The 17,102-nt window shown below is 40.8% G+C and overlaps 1 protein-coding gene across 1 annotated transcript; it reads left to right on the forward strand.

Annotated features, from left to right (window-relative positions):
• The first annotated feature begins 2,499 nt into the window (after positions 1 to 2,499).
• Positions 2,500 to 16,401, forward strand: TMEM30A (transmembrane protein 30A). Its single transcript, XM_050893899.1, has 7 exons — positions 2,500 to 2,823; positions 8,821 to 8,937; positions 9,568 to 9,675; positions 10,752 to 10,839; positions 11,289 to 11,432; positions 13,174 to 13,380; positions 14,302 to 16,401. The coding sequence occupies exons 1-7, from the start codon at positions 2,551 to 2,553 to the stop codon at positions 14,493 to 14,495; spliced, it is 1,131 nt and encodes a 376-aa protein (XP_050749856.1). The 5' UTR covers positions 2,500 to 2,550; the 3' UTR covers positions 14,496 to 16,401.
• The last annotated feature ends 701 nt before the right edge of the window (positions 16,402 to 17,102 follow it).

Below are 17,102 nucleotides of genomic sequence, written 5' to 3' on the forward strand. Positions count from 1 at the left end.
GAGGATGCATACCATTCCACACCTTGTCCAGTTCAAAATCGGACAGCAGCTGATTCCACTGGGTGGAAAGGAGGAAGCTCTCCTGTTCTCTCCTTTTTCCACATTTCCCAGATTTACCCTGGGCTTTTGTGGCTATGGCTACATCAGCACATCATTTGACACCAACGGAGCAGATCAGCACATAAAAGTTCTAGGGCTCTTCACATCTCCCTTGGACATAATTTGAGGTTTTCCTGGACTGCATTTAGTCTGGCCTCTAGGTGAAATGTCTCCCTGCAGGTCACTTCTTGAAATTTTTTGAAGGAAAACTTTCACATCAACCTGTCTGCTTGACTGAGGGCCTCTCTGCAAGATCCTCTAGGAAGCACCCCACTGTTCTTCTGCCCGTTTCACACAAATGACAGTACCACACCAGCATCTCCATCACCTGGCCCACAGCCCCACACCACTACTGTGGCTATTCCCCAACAGCTGACAGAGCCCGTGCCCAGTTTAACCACTGCAGAACAGATTCCCACACAAATTTAACGTGCCCTTTCTTGCCAGTCCTCTCATACCTGGCAGCATCAGGTTCGCAATTTCCCGATACTGCCCCTTGGTTATCCTGCTGCCAGAGAAATTCCTTGCCATGTCACAGAACAGGTTTACAAGCAGTCTTGTTCCCTTGCAATCCCAGGTTGCACCTCACGGGATTTTCTGTGAGGCTGTGGGAGTAAAAGTTACTATAGCTGAAGGTGGTAATTGAAAACAAAAGATAATAAAGAAAAGGGTGATAACAGGGACAAGGGGTCTAGCTAGGGGGAATGACAGCAAAAGGTGGGGCCCAAAAGACAACAGAAAGGATAAATCAGGGATGAGATATAGCTTTAGCACAGATACCACAAGGAATACGATTGATTTTTGAACCCTATGTAATTATTTAGGCACCAAATTAATTCTTAAATTTTAGATGCTTAAGTGTCAAAATTTCCTATGCTGGCTATGAAGAGAGGTCTTTTGAGTCTCCACAGAGACCGCATTTGCACAAGTCAGTTGCTCCCCCCAGTGGCCTTCATTGATACTTTCAATTCTTCAGAGAACTAAAAAGCATTTATTTCAGGGAAAATGTTCCACAGGCAGCTAAAAAGTCTTAGACTGGATTACATGCTTACAAAGTTATTTAACTAAATAATTATTTTTTCCTAAAATCACGTAAATACATAAATAGTTGCTGAAAGTGGATTTTGGCTACACTCTCTACATAGTAAGGACTAGAGTCCTCACAAAACAGACTTTAATGTAAAAGTGCCAATAAAGTGAGAAATACGGACTTTCAATGTTGCATTGGCTTGAGCAATGCCTGATAAAGCAGGTATTCCAGGATACAAGTACATACTCCCACACTGCTTTCCATAAGGTGACTATTTAATGAAGCCAATTAGCTCCTAAGGGAAATAAAAAGTAACAACTCTGACAGCAACATCTGTATCCGCATTCACTGCACTCTGATTCACTCACGCACCTCCTGGCAACGGAGCAGGAATATAGTGCAAAACAACTCCCAAAAGTGATGGTTAGTATGAATGGCTTCATTAAGATAAGCTCTTACAACTTTGCTGAGAGACGCCCTATGTTATTACGTCTCTACAGTGGCACTGATGCTGTTCCTATTTATAAGAGCAGAAGGCTGAAGTTAACTTCTCCATTTTCGATCCAATGGATGCTGCCTTCTCCCAGCAACCCTTTTCTGATGCAGTGGGAAAGCGAGCGGGGGGGGGGGGGGGGGGCGCCTCCTGAAGCACGGAGTGGGGATGACAAGGCTGCAGGCCCGGGGTTTCTCTTGCTCAGAGGGAGCCGACACCGGCCGGGCTGGCTTCGCCCCGGCCCCGGGACACAAGGAGCCCGGAGGGCCGCGGCGGCGGCAGGGCTTTGCAGCAGGGCCCCTCCCGTGAGCACTCAGGGCCGCGCCGCCCTCTCAGAAGAGGGCCTGTGGGCCAGCTAGGACCCAAGTGCCTCACCAGACTCTGCGCCGCCGGAAGAGGGCGAGGGAGCTGAACACTGACGCACTGCTTTACGCAGCGCGGCAGGCCTGACGGCACCGGTGCCGCCCGCGTCCACGGCGCGGGGACGGGGAGCAGGGCAGGCCTCGGCCCCTCAACGGCACCGGCCCCCGGGAGCGCAGCGAAGCGCCGAGCAGCAAGAGCGGGAAGCGCGCCCGTTCTCCCTCGGGTCCTGCAGCCCGCCGAGCGCTCCTGCGCATGCGCCTTCTGACCCACCCCCCCCCGCCTCAGGCCGGCGGAAAGAGGCGAAGGGCGCAGGCCCCGGGCGCCCCGTTTCTGCGCATGCGCAGCTCCGTCGCGGCCGTCTCCTCGCCACCGGGAGAGGTGGGGCGTGGCGAGGGGGCGCGTCATCAGGCGCGCGCCCGCCGTCTCCCTTCTGCCGCGGCCGAGCGCGCAGGCGCGCTGGCCTCCGGTCACGTGTCGGGCGGGGGGTGTGTGACGCGGGGTTGCTGGTGTCGCCGGCGGCGCCGGTGGCAGCGCGCGGCGCTGGGCGGCGGGTCGGGGCGGCGCCATGGCGGTGAACTACAGCGCGAAGGAGGAGGCGGACGGGCACCCCTCGGGCGGCGTCGGGGTGCCAGGCGGCGGGGCGGTGGGCGGCGGCGGCGGCGGGGCCGTGAAGACCCGCAAGCCCGATAACACGGCGTTCAAGCAGCAGCGGCTGCCGGCCTGGCAGCCCATCCTGACGGCGGGCACGGTGCTGCCGGCCTTCTTCATCATCGGCCTCATCTTCATCCCCATCGGCATCGGCATCTTCGTCACCTCCAACAACATCCGCGAATACGAGGTGCGCGGGGGGGGTGGGGGGGAACACGACACAGGCTCCTCCCGCCGGCGGGGCGGAGGACGGCGGCGGCCGGTGGGTGCCTGGCCTGGCCGTGTGCCCGGGCGAGGCGGTGGTTTGGAAGCCCCCGGAGGCCGCTCGGGGGGCGCCGGGCTGGGCCGGGCCGGGTGAGCGGTGTTGGGGATCGCCTCCCCGTAGGCGGCCTGCTTCTCCTTGCGAAATCTGCCGCCGTCTCTTCCTGCCGATACTCGGCGGGAAGTAGAGGCGGCTTACGTGGTTTCTGTGATGAACGGACACCTCGCCCTGGCTGTTCCAATTCAGTTCAACGTTTGTACTCTTTAACGAACCATCCATTAATTACCCTGAGTAGACGTTGAGCTTCCCGAGTATCCGCCGCATAGATCGTAGCCCACCTGTCAGCCTTGCCAGTGCTCCTGAGTGAACTTCCAGGGAGTTTATGCCAGTATTTAATCAACACAGCCCAATGCAAGTTGTGTTCTCGCTCGTACAGAAAGTACGTGTATCATCCTTGGGATAGCTTGTGGCAAAGGATTATATATCTTTAAATGTTCCAAAGTAATTGTAGTTTCAGGACAAAACTCTTTGGTGAATGTATTGCTATGATTCTTATGTGCAGTAATGATTTAACGTTTTGGATGCTGTATGGGAGACAGGGTGTCCGGAGTAAACTTAGAAACAAAGATGAAGAGCGTGGCTTTTTCTAATTATACTTACAAAACCCTAGTCATTTACATCTGATAATTAACCACACCACTGCTGTGAAAAGTTGCTGAGCATTAACTGAAAACTAAACTGTGTGTCACAGTTAGGTCCATTTGATAAGAGAATCACTTTGTGTCGTAAGGAAACAACCCAAAGGGCTTAGGGACAACCTTGAAAAGCAAATTGACAGCTATGATTAGTTTCAGTGAGGTAATGCGACCAAGATTGATTGCAGGAAAAAAAATGTGTAGTTGTTCATTGGATTGCTATATTGGAGAATATGAATTTTTGGATCAAATCATTCTAGTTACCAGAGTAAGCTGTCACTTTGAAATAATTAGTGTTCAAGACAGTGGCTTGGCTAGTGGTAGCAATGTGGCAATGAAGCCCAATTAACTAAAGAAATCCTGAGGCAGACAATGAATGGTATTACATTTTCATATTTCTGTTAAAATGTAAACAATGTTATAATAAAACGAATTTAAGGTTCACTTTCATCTTATGTTCAGAACTAAAATTCCAGTCAAGGAGAAAAGCAGAAGTGAAAAAAACCAAAGCTGAAGTGTATTTTACAGTGTGCAAATGCTGTATGTAAGCATATTTTTGAAAAGCAATTGCTTCTTGTGTCAAGGTTTGAGAGTATGCAGAACATCTGAAAATTGACACAAGTGCTTCTGAGAATGTTGCCAAGTTGTCATGGGCATGTAGACTTTTAAATTGTCATGGTATAGTCCTATTTAAGGTAAATATAATCACATGTTTTCAACAGGACACTCAATGGAGAGAAGTAAAAAAAAAATCCTTGCTAACTGATTTTTTTGACAATTGCATTTAAAATAGCCATTTCTGTAGTAAAGTAATACAAAGTCTTAGATCATAATGATTGTAAGGTAAATATAATTGGATAAATATATCTCCTTTTTTTTCATTATGACTGGATCTGCGTTGATCTATAGGGACAGGAAATGCATCAGAGTCTCATGAGTCCAAAAATGTAAGCAACTTGTGCCTATATTGCTGCTGTATTTATACAGCATTTTTATATACAGAATTTTTATATGCTATTGTTGCTTAGCAGCTCAGTCATGTACTCCTAGTAAGTTCCAGTAGGAGCCAAAACCTGGATGTTCCCACCTAACGTGCAGTATGAAGATCCATAGGTGAGCTGAGAGCATGACTGATGCTCCCCTATGCAATCAGATTGCATGTATAAAGCAGTAGTAACCATTTATATTTGGAAACCAGTTGGCAGGTGCTGGCCTTCCACCCTTTCTAATTTCAAGATATTCAAGATTGGAAAGGGTTTCGTTTGTTTGTTTTACTGTGTGGGTTCACTCTTGTATCGTACACCTCACGTGAAGCTCTCCCAAGTCAGATCATTAGGCTTTCGTGAGGACAGGAGGGACAGAGTTCTTGACTTCTGAGAGTATGATCAGACAGTCGGGGTATGCAGGTGTCAAGCAGCGATCCACCCCTCCCAGCCAGTTCCCTCCGTTTATATACTGAGCATGACGTTCTATGGTATGGAATATCCCTTTGGCTAGTTCAGGTCAGCTGCCCCGGCTGTGCTCCCTCCCAGCTTCTTGCACACCTGCTTGCTGGCAGAGCATGGGGAACTGAAAAAATCCTTGACTTGAGATAAGCGCTACTTAGCAACAACTGAAACATCAGCGTGTTATCAACAGTATTCTCACACTAAATCCAAAACACAGCACTGTACCAGCTACTAAGAAGAAAATTAACTCTATCCCAGCTGAAACCAGGACAGCAGGTAAGAATGGGGAAACTTGTCTTCTGTTCTCTGATCCTCACGCGTGTTTTATCAAGTATTATAATGCAGAAATTATGCGAGTGAGATTATCATTCTAAAGGCAGCTGAATTTGGGGGAAAAAAAAAAGTTTAAATCAAAAAAGGCTTTACAGTTGCAGCAACAAAATGTAGATGAAGCATTTTACAGACCAACATTTGGGCTCTGAACACCACTGAGAGATGCAGTTTAAGACACTGCTATCACCTATATGCCTGCCTGAGATATGTCCCTGCTTGGTATGCTGGCTTTTGTTAGTAACCTCCAAATGTTATTCACAAATAGCTGTAAATTTAGCTCTGGGAGACAAGACATATAGAAGCTAGGTGGAGTGACTAAGCTCTTTTAAAAATGTAATCGGGGGAGGAAACAGAGGTAGTTATTTACACCTACGTCCTAGACAATAGCATGCTTGTTAACGGGGTGTGTGTGCATACATATATATATATATATATATCTGCCTGTAAACTTAGTGTATTGGAATTGAATAGGATGTATAATTTGTGCCCCATAAATACATATTTATGTACAGTTCAAATCACCCTTTCTTGGAACTAGATATTGCAGCCATTAGTATCTCTGTGAACTGTGCTGTTCTCATACAGGTGCAAGGACTGAGTAGCAAAATGTAGCTTTTCCATTGATTTCCTTTATAAGCTCTCTTGAATTCGAATGTGGAAGATTTCCAACAGCCTAAGTGTACTAAAATTACAGGGGTTTTGTGTTGGTTTTTCTCTAGCATTTTCTCACTGTTTCAAAGGGTATAAACAGCCATTTGCCTTGGGTCTATCATGAAAATAGTTCATTTGGGTGGAAAATGAGAATCGGCTGTGTAAATGTGTCTCTTTGCCCTGTTACTAAAGCGTGAAAGAGTTCTGTACTTCCTGATTTTTTTTTTTTTTGAATGGATAAGAAGCATTGACAGAGCATATTAATATGTGATAAAAAATGGGGAATATCCAAAACATTAATTGTGTAGGAAAGAGATCTTCATGCTGTGACTGCTGCTGTGAGATGCATAATTGTAGTTAAAAAGCCAGGTAGACTTTAAGGCATGACTAGGAATGAAGAACTGAAAGAAAGTAGATTACTGTTGCGTACATCTTCAGTGTCGTGTGCAGTTCTGGTAACCCCATCTCAAAAATGATACAAAACGTAATGAAACCTATAGAGAGGGATAGCAAAGAGGACCAGAGTTATGGGATGCCTTTTATACAAGAAGTGGCCAAGCAGAGTAGGATAAATATGTGACAGCGTATGAAGTCTACAAAATCATAAATGGTTTGGAGAATACGTATATGCAATAGTTATGTTATTTCTATACTGCAAACATGTAAATAAACTGAGAAAGACATCAACAGCCTGAAAAGCCATTGGTGCCGGATAACTTGAATATACCCAATGTCCTTAGATCAGGGGTTGTTGGGAAGGGCTCACTCTGTGTGGGTTTGTTGTACTCAGCTGCTGGCCAGTCCCTGGGGACAGAACGCTGGATCAGGTGGGTTCCTGCTGTGGACCCCGAAGTCAGTCCTTCAGTTCTCAAAGTCCTGGTTTCATTATTTTGTCAAGAGATGGAGCTTTAAATAAGCTCTCTGTTGAATGTAACCTGTAAATGTGAATGCAGAAAAAAACACTTAGGTTAGCAGTTACTGTACAGGAAAGCTCTTGGATAGCATTGAAGCTGATAGCAGTGGTCAAAAGCATGGTTCTGTTTCAATATACATCAATTTCATGCTCCACAGAATTTAGTCAATTATATTTCTGAAAGTGAAGTCTTTAGTTGTTTTGCAACCTTGTAGTATTTGAGCTTGTTCTTGATCTAAAACTTCTCCATACACTGGAGAACTAGCTCAGGATATGGAGGTTTAAGTTCTTTCTAAAGGAAGTGCTTGCTTAAGCTTACTTTAGCAGGAAAAAAAACCCACTTAGTCAGCCGTGAACAAATGAGAAGCATTGTTGAGAGCAGTGGTGGTCTGTCTGCCTGCCTGCTGTAGCTGAAGAGAGCTGTTCAGAACTGCTGCAGTAGTGCTATTTCTAGATCAGCATAAACTCAGTATCTTGTTCAGCGAAGGAAGCACAGATTATGTGATCCTCTCTCTCTCTGCCAGCTAATAGCTTCTGAAGCTGACTCGTTTCAGCTAGGCTTGTTAGGGTGTAGGTCTCATCTGTCAGAAATCTGTCAGCAGAGCAGATACTAATAAAAGTGCTGAGGGAAGGGTTGCATCTTAATAGATATTGAAGAAATTGCGGGCAGAGAGACCTTGAAGAAGATCCAGAGGAAAACAGGCTTCAGTTCTTCCCTGAACCCTTGAAGCTGCATGTTTGTTTTAGCTAACCTTAATACAGGTATTAGGACAGATGATAAATCACTCTAATGCTCAATAATGTGTTTCACTACAAGCATAAATCAGCGCAAACCATTTGCAGCAGCCTTTCATAAAACTATATAGGTGTTGTGGTTTAAACTATACTGCTGTTAAAAAGTTTGTTGCCATAACCTAGTATATGTTGCACCAATCTGAGTCTAAATTCTAAATAGGAAGTTCATAGTAAGTGTAGAAATACATAGTTTATAGGCAGATGGAAGCTTTCTCCTGCTACACTTGGAGCTAGCCTGCAGAGCCCAAGTTAATTATTTCCTGCCATTCACGTGCTGGAGCTATACATGAGAGCGCTAATGTGGTCAAGCAGCTTCAGTTGGCTCGGGCCGTAGGGTGAGCTAATGGCTGCTAAGGATATGTTATGCATACTGTCCAGGTATCCTGTATGTACAGATTTCAAATACTGGCTTTTTTTGAGCTACGCTATTAAAGACAGATAATATTGTATAAGCCAGATTAACACTGATCATCTTTCTTGTCCATCTACTGGTATTTTACCATTCCTGGCAAAACAGTATTAGTGTCTTCATCTTCCGTATTTTAGGACAGTTCTTGGACATTAAGTGATTTTCATTTATTTTTATTTTATTTATTCTTTTTATCTTCTAATTGGATGGCTGAAAATGCTCAGGAAAGCAAGTTTTCTAATGCAAACCTTTTTTATTAACTATCTAGACTTTTAAATATTTAACCTCTCTGGAAAGCATGTAAAAGCTCAGATCTGCTTGTCATATAGTGTGTGTGTGTTTGGAAACTTCATGTTGTCTGGAGTATCTGCAGTTTGTGTTTTGGTGTGTGTTTTTTTTGTTTTGTTTGTTTTGGTTTGGTTTTTGTTTTGTTTTGTTTTCCCCCAGCAGTAATGAAACACCTCAGTGTTAAATTTGTTTGAGGCTGAAATCAAGCATATAGACAGAATCACAGATGTTTAGGTTGGAAGGGACCTCTTGAGATCATCAAATAGGCCTAAATGGGGTTTTGGAGTTGAGGTGTAATAAGACTGTAAAATAAATGCCACGTCAACTCTCTGGCTTATTAATCAATTTTCTTTACTCTCTCTTTGTAAATTAATGACTTTTTTTCTGTTACAGGTTGACTATACAGGAACAGAGCCCTCTAGTCCCTGCAACAAATGTTTAAATGTGTCCTGGGACAGCACACCACCTTGTACTTGCATCATCAATTTCACACTGGAACATTCATTTGAGGTATGCTACCCTGTATGCAAAGTGAAATTAGAACAGTTTATATGATTTATTTCATAATCGATAGGAAAGCTGGATCACTTAAGTCTTAATTTTTTTTTTATGTTTTAAAGGATTATTTCTAGTTTTTCTATGAACTTGGATCTGATTTTTGTGTGCCTTTTCAGTAGCAGGGATGAGATGGTTTTTAATGCCTCTGTTTGTCTGGAAATGTACAACATTAAATGGAATGCTTGTGTTTTAGACATTTAGATTTACCGTTTGTGTTATATAGCTGGCAAGTAGATCACCTATTCCTGCATGATCTACAAAAACTCAGTTCAGCAAGAATTGGAAATACCAGATAAATGCTTTCTGACAAATTGGAGGCAAATAATGAGACTTACGTGCTTAACATCAGACAAGATAGGTGTTGGGATTAGTGCTGGTGAATATCATTCTGATAGTTTATGGCAAGTTTATACTGTTTGACTTCAGGATGCCAGCTTATGTTAGGATAGTACTCTTATGTACTCAGTGTGAAGAAAGGATTGAGGCTCCTACTTTATGAATGTTGCTGTAAACAGTTTAAGAGGTTAAAATTTAAGCTTTGTGTGAATGAAAACCCCTCTTGCCCCATCTTGCTTCTTGTAGAGCAATGTGTTCATGTATTACGGACTTTCCAACTTCTATCAAAACCATCGTCGTTATGTGAAATCTCGAGATGACAGCCAACTAAACGGAGATAACAGTTCACTACTTGTAGGTATTCATGCTTGGAATCAACTCTTGCCACATAACAGAGTATTTAGTTTAATAATAATGAGGTACTAGAATTTTTGGATAACAGAAGACAACCATAAGGAATTCATATTTTTGTTTACAGAAAATAACTGTGTAAAATACTGTAAAATTTCATGTCAATCCTTTCATTAAGTGGACAGCAATGCAGTACTTCAATCATTTCTCGAATTTGAATAGTTTTAAACTGTCTTGTTATCTTCAGTCAGTAGTATCTATCTATATCCATTCTGGCTGAAGTTTTCGTTTTCAGTATAAAATAATATTTGGTTACCTAGCACTTGGTTTGGATATTGCAGCTAAATGCATCCATTTTTGTAGACTCTAGTTCAATACTGAACATCAGCGATATTGGAAAATACAGTACTGTGTATTCTGTTCAAGGCACTGTGTAATATTTAGGGCCAAAGCTCTCCTTTTCCTAATTTTTATGAGGAGTGGAAATACAGTTGGGTTCTTGCTCCAGAAAGAATGATTCTCCCTTTTTACCTGTAAACTTCAAAAAAAGGGGAGAATTTCAGGAGGCTACATCTGATGACTGACACAGGGTTTTGGGGAGGCTTTTGTGCTTGCATTTTTGGCATGCTGTTGGAGTCCTTGCAACCTTTTGTGTTTTTATGTTACGCTTGGTTTCTTATTATAGTCTTATTTTCTATAACACTGATGCATACTTCAAAAAAAAAAAAACTTTAATAAAAGAACACTTGAGTACTTCATGTTAGAAAACTGTTTCTATTAAAAGAGAGAAGAAAAAAAAGTTCTAATAGCTTCCAAGAAAAGCCTTATTTTTAGTATGACCATGATGGGATTCTGACTTTATTCATGTTTTATTTAGATTTTATTCCTGCTTGTAAAAGAAAAATCAATCATGCTAACTAGTATTGAATGCTGAAGTATTTGTAAATAACCTGACTTGTGAAAGGATTATTTTGTGGTACATTTAAGATGTGCACATTATTGAGGTACTGTAGGAAAAAAACAGGTTAGTTGGGTAAACTAGCACAGACTCATCTGCCTTTTTTCTTTCTAACTATCAGAATCCAAGTAAGGAATGTGAGCCTTATCGCACAAATGAGGACAAACCCATTGCTCCTTGTGGAGCTATTGCCAACAGTATGTTTAATGGTATGGTAACACTTTTAAGTTATCATTTAGATGTTTTTGTGATCTAGTGTATGTTTTGTGTTGTATTGCAAATTATTCTGAGTAAAGACATCATGTTTTTTTTTGTTTTGAATTAACACATTTTCATTGTTCAGAATAAAATAAATGTATTGTACTGCTGGTGCTTTTTTCAAAATTGCTGATAGCGTACAAAGGATGGAAATACCTGTTGTGAAGAGCTGTTAACTGCTGTGGAGTAGAAACATAGATATCATACATGGATAATACGCTGCTATCTAATATACATTGATTCTTACAGAACAGCTTGTGATTGTGGCAGGCAGGTAATAAATGCCTTGTCCAGTTTTTTGGTTTTGTTTCTCCTGGAGGTAATTGTTTCACTGCCTATCAGGATCATCTGTCTAATGAAAGTTTCTTCAGCTGGTTTTCTAATTTGATTTTCTCTTTAGATACATTGGAATTATACCGCATTGATAATGACACAAAGACTCGTATTACTTTGATTAAAAAAGGCATTGCGTGGTGGACAGATAAAAATGTAAAGTTCAGGAATCCTACAGGAGATGGAAATAACTTAACTGTGCTTTTCCAAGGTAAAAAAAAAAGATGTGAAATTTTAAGTATAACAAAACACTTCAAACACATTTTGATTCCAATGAGTTTTACCTCACTGACAACATTTTACTAAACATACCTAATTAAAAATATTGTCATTCTCTGAAGAAATCGAAGCTAAGGACTACTCTGCTATCTAGAAAGGTTGTCTGTAAATAATGAAAGCTGCAAATTTAACATGAAAGTGTTTGGTTTTTACCTTTACTGTAATAATATTTTTTTTTTTTTTAAATTTCTGATTTCCCCCCCCCCCCCCTTGAATACTGAGAAAGGCCTAATATGTGCACTGCTGTCATGGTTTAACCCCAGCTGGCAACTAAGCACCACACAGCTGCTCACTATCATGCCCCTGCCCAGTTGGATGGGGGGCGGGGGCGGGATCAGAAGAGTAATAGTGGAAAAACTTGTGGGTTGAGGTAAAGACAGTTTAATAACTAAAAAAACCCAAAACATTGTAAGGGAAAAAAAAAAAAAACAACAGAGAGAGAGAGGAAAATAAAACCCAAGAAAAACAAGTGATGCAAAAGAAAACAATTGCTCACCACCAACCCAGTCCCTGAGCAATGGCAGCCCCTGCCTACCTGTACCCACCCAGTTTTATTGCTGGACACGATGTCATAGGGTATGGAAGTATGGAATATCCCTTTGGTTAGTTGGGGTCAGCTGTCCCAGCTGCGTCCCCTCCCAACCTCTTGTGCACCCCTAGCCTACTTGCTGGCAGGGCAGTCTGAGGAGCAGAAAAGGCCTTGAGGCTGTGTAAGCACTGTTCAGGAATAAATAAAACATCAGTGTGTTACCAACACCATTTTCATCACAAATCCAAAACACAGCAGGATACAAGCTACTATGAAGAAATTTAACTGTGTCCCAGCCAAAACCAGTACAACTGCTGTAATGCTTGGATTTAACTTGAAAAGAAATCCTGCAGTTGTTTAGTCAAACTCTTCATATGGAGTTTTCATTTAAATGTTTCTACTGCTAGATTGTACAAAATTTTCTAAAAAACTGATTCTTTTTTTTGTGATTAGAAGTGACTGATGTCTCTCATTTGTTAGGTTAAATACAGTTTGGTAGATCAAAGTTTTCTTTGGCTACTGATGTCTGAAAATAATCTTTCTGAGGACTCTAAGATGTGTGTGTGTTTATGCAAGGTATATAATAATTTCAGGTTTAACCTGATGTGGGTTTCTTGCTTAGTCACAGCCAACTTACATGTTACCAGTGTGATACTACCCGTGGAGAAGCAGATACCCTAATAGAGTGTAGAATTGTATTTCCTATAAAATTAGCAAAAGCATTGGTATGGCATCATCTAAAATATTGTACATAATTTTATTTGCTCATGGTCCAGGAAGTGGTAGTCAAACTCTAACAAGTGAGCAGAGGAGCTATCATCATAATGGAGAACTATCTCACTAGGTAGTGTTTTGAGGCAAGGCTTCCTAGCTATATAAATGTGTAGGGGAGGCAAATTTGTTTAAACAAATGGACAGCGCTGTCATGAGAATAAATGGATATGCACTACTATTTAAATGCTGCAAAATAAAAGTTCTGAAACAGCCCAGTGTCTTGCAATAGTAGCAAGCCAACCTGTCTGTTCATACTGTTTAGAAGTTAGCATGGTTTTTTTGTTATATTAGAATGAATTTTGATGAGCCAGTGTGTTACTTAGTCCTGTATCTGAAATACTTTATTGTTATTATTTTTGTTTAATCCTAGGCACAACAAAGCCTGTAAACTGGCCCAAGCCAGTGTACATGCTGGACTCGGAGCCTGACAACAATGGCTTTATCAATGAAGACTTCATTGTGTGGATGCGTACTGCTGCTCTGCCGACATTTCGCAAGCTGTATCGTCTCATTGAAAGGAAGGATAACTTACAGCCTACCTTACAGGCTGGAAAATATTCTTTGAATATTACATACAGTATCCTTTGAAAAACCTTTGAAAGTGGCTAAGGGCCTTAGCTGGATTACACGGGCATATATTTGTGCAAGTTCAAATTGAACTAGCCTTTTTTCTTACCATCTCTAAAAAAAGATGGCATTGAGCTGTAGTTGAAAACTGGTAGTGAGAATTGGGTAGAATATTACCATCTTTCACTTCTGTGCAAGTTTTTGTAGAATTAGTAGCTTCATAGTGAGAGGGAAATCAGATTGCTTGGGTGCTGTAAAGGAATTGAGAAAAGCATAGGAAAAAGGAAAGAACAGAGGTAGTTGGTAGCCTAGAAATTTGAGAACTTTAAGGTGTAATGACAATATGTAATCAAGGGCAGACTGACTTTGGAGGTCAGAAAAATGCCAGCACTGTGGATCAGGTGGGGGTCTGTCATTCCATTTTGGACAAACTAAAGACTAGGTAGAAGTGCAGGAGACTAGAGGAGGAGAGTTGTCATAGTTACTGAATTCTTAAAAGTTTGAAAGCACTTAATGGTCATTTTTAAATAGCTACTGCAGTATTTTCCTTTGCTGCAAAACTGTGGGGAGTGCGTATAAAACTGAATGAAAGTAAAGAAAAATTTTGTACTAAAATATATTCAAGAACTAAAGTTTAGATTTCCCTCATTTTATTGAAGCTGCTTTCAAAAACCCATGAAATTGTGCATTTACTCTTTCCTTAAAAAGGGGTTAACATCTCCTAATGTGGCATTTTTGTTGGAGTAGCTGACAGTGCCCAGCTTAGTCTTAGCCTAAAAGAACAGCTAAATGTTTCATTTTTGCACTTCCGGTATTCAAAGGCAGCAGTTTGTATTTGGAACCTGAGTGAAATGACCCAAAATTCTAATGTGCCTGACCACATAAAGCTAGATTTGGAAACGTGTTTCTTGTTTTCCTAAATGTTTTTCAGATTATCCCGTACACAGTTTTGATGGACGAAAAAGAATGATCCTAAGCACCATCTCGTGGATGGGAGGCAAAAATCCCTTTCTGGGAATTGCTTACATCACTGTTGGGTCCATATGCTTCTTCTTAGGAGTCGTATTGCTGATCATCCATCACAAATACGGAAATCGAAACACTAGTGCAGACATTCCCAATTGATCTTGCATTCTGAAAACAAATGTACTGCATGTGCATCAAGGCCAGTCCAGAATGGACCCAGTTTTTGAAAGATAAATCTCTGCTTCTGTCATTTCTGAGACTGGGTACATAATTTTTATCTAAAGCTCCCCTTTCCCATACTGTGGATTAACTCTTGAAAATGACGGGTATACAATTAGCTATATTGATTGTATCTCTGCCTATGTCAGAAACAATTTTTCTGTTATTTGCCTCTAACTGGGCAGGCCACATGATGCCTATAGCTCCTGTTCCCTTGATGCATCTGCTGCTTGTTCATATGCTGTGTAATGTTCGTATGATTCAGTACATATAGATTGTGTGGAGAAAGACTGTTATAAGATACTGTAAATTGTTAACTTTCCAGAATTCAGGTGTCAGTGCTGTTGAAAGGAAAAGTCAAGTCTTAAATGTTTTTTCAATTTACTGTCTTGTGTGCATGGGCTCTTACATTTCTTGCTGAGATTTTAATATATTTATATAAATTGTTAAATATTTTTCCTGTGTCCTACCCACCTCTGTTATGTTAAATCCTTTAAGTGCTGTGTAAATTTCAGCACTCTGGATTCTTTGTATATTTACAATGTATGTGCCTGGCCAGTAAACTAGCATCCTATGAAGATATCAGAAAACCTATTTGTTAATTATCTGCGTGAGTCCCTTTTAAAGATTGTTCTGAATTGGGAAATGTTTGTTGCAGGTAGAATCTGCTTTTTTCTAATTTTCTTTGCTTTAAGTCATATCCAATACTAGTTTGCCTGTTGTGCTTGCTGGTTTTGCTTTTTATGAGCAGCTCCAAGCATTAATCAAGAAGAACCTAAAATGTTTTTTCCGTTCACAAATTTGGGTGACTTCCTTTTACTGGAGGAGTTTCCTAATTTTCTTGAGGCATATGTATTCTGAGCAGGCTCTGTTGTAAAGGAATTGTCATGTACTTTTTCCTTATTTGGAGTGAACACCACATTAATTTTTTGCCGTGTTAAGATAGTAAACCGTAGAAATTCAAAAGTTGAGATGGCAATAACCTCTCTTCACTGAAATGCAGGTTGAGCTTGCTGTGAAACCTAATTTAAGTATTGCAGTTAGCAGCAATGTGCGGGTTAGTGTCTTAAATCAAATTACATAAGGGTTCACTTTTAGGTTAATTAAAAGTTGACGGTAACCTGTAAAATACTACTTTTTGGTGACTTTTTTTTAGATGATGCACAGAAATTGTAATGTATATGGTGGAGATCACTTTATATGCAACTAGCTTGATAAAGTATTGAGTATATTAAAAAAGACCTAATAAATTCTGCAAACCATTTAATAAGAGATTTTATTTTGTTCTTGAACATACATTTATTTTCATCTGGATGAAAAGACGTATTCTCATTAAGTGTGAATGCAGTTTAAGTGAGTTGTATTTCTGGGATTGCATATTTGTTACAAATAGTTGTTTATTCATGGTCCAATAGCTTAATCTATAGCCAGCTTTAAACAACACTATTAATTTATCACGTAAACACATGACCGTTTTTACTGAATTACTTGTGTAATCTTTTTAAGCTAGCAGTTTAAGTGTGTAAGTCTGTATAAACTATGGCATGAGGCAATGGTTCCAGTGTGCTAGCTTTCTGTAACTCCATATAATTTGTTTGCATAGTACAGTGTGGCAGCACAGGGCTTTTAAATATTCAAAAGACTTTATGTTTTTATTTACAGTGTTGTATCTATGTGGCTGGAATTATAGAATAAGGGTATGTACCTTTGTATGTTGCAAGGCAGAAAACACAGACAAAATGTTAAACTGGCTTTCATCTGTAGAGTAGCTGCTAGTCCAAAATATAGTAAGCAAGTAAGAGGATGTCTCCCAATTACTGGTTATTAAAATATTTTTATTTTTAAACTTTGTGTTTGTCACTTGAAATGCAAATATATTCCACTTCATTCATAATCCTTATCTTTTTCCAAGTAGGAAATGCTGCTTTTTGGGCTGTGTTCAAAATTAAAGTATTTTTCTATCTCTACCTTAAAATATTTTTCAATGCCTTACCTTTTTTCTACTGACTATAGCTGTCAGTGCTTCTTTGACCTTCTTAATGAAGTACACCAGGATGAGAATTGCTGTCTGTTTTTTGTTACAATTAAGCTTTTTCTCTGAGAGCCTGTAGCAGTAAATACTTGTCAGGCAATATGCTTGATGGGCAGTGTGCCTGAGGAGCTTAAAATGCTTATAAGAGCTTAAAATATTAGGTCAAATTTGTAAACTCTTCCTTCAGTCATGCTCATTTGTCTTGATGTCATGTTGATAACTATGGAGATCCTTGGATTTTGTATTTCTTACAAGTTGCCCATATGTCACGAGTTCAAAGATGAAACCACGGCGTCCCTGTCTGACCTTGTCAGGGCAGTGTCACTGTCCTGGTGTTCAGTGTCATGTGTTGCATTTGGATTTGGCCACCTGTGACCTGGTTCTTCAGTGGCATCCTTCACAGGTATTCGCTACCAGGGTTCAGAACTACAAAGAGCAATACCTTGCTTTCTGAGTGCCAGTTAGGCGCTTTCCAAGTCTTACCCAACTGAGGCAGTGCCCAAAGTGTGAGAGAT

This window comes from Gymnogyps californianus, chromosome 3, assembly GCF_018139145.2.
Source record: "Gymnogyps californianus isolate 813 chromosome 3, ASM1813914v2, whole genome shotgun sequence".
NCBI lineage: Eukaryota > Metazoa > Chordata > Aves > Accipitriformes > Cathartidae > Gymnogyps > Gymnogyps californianus.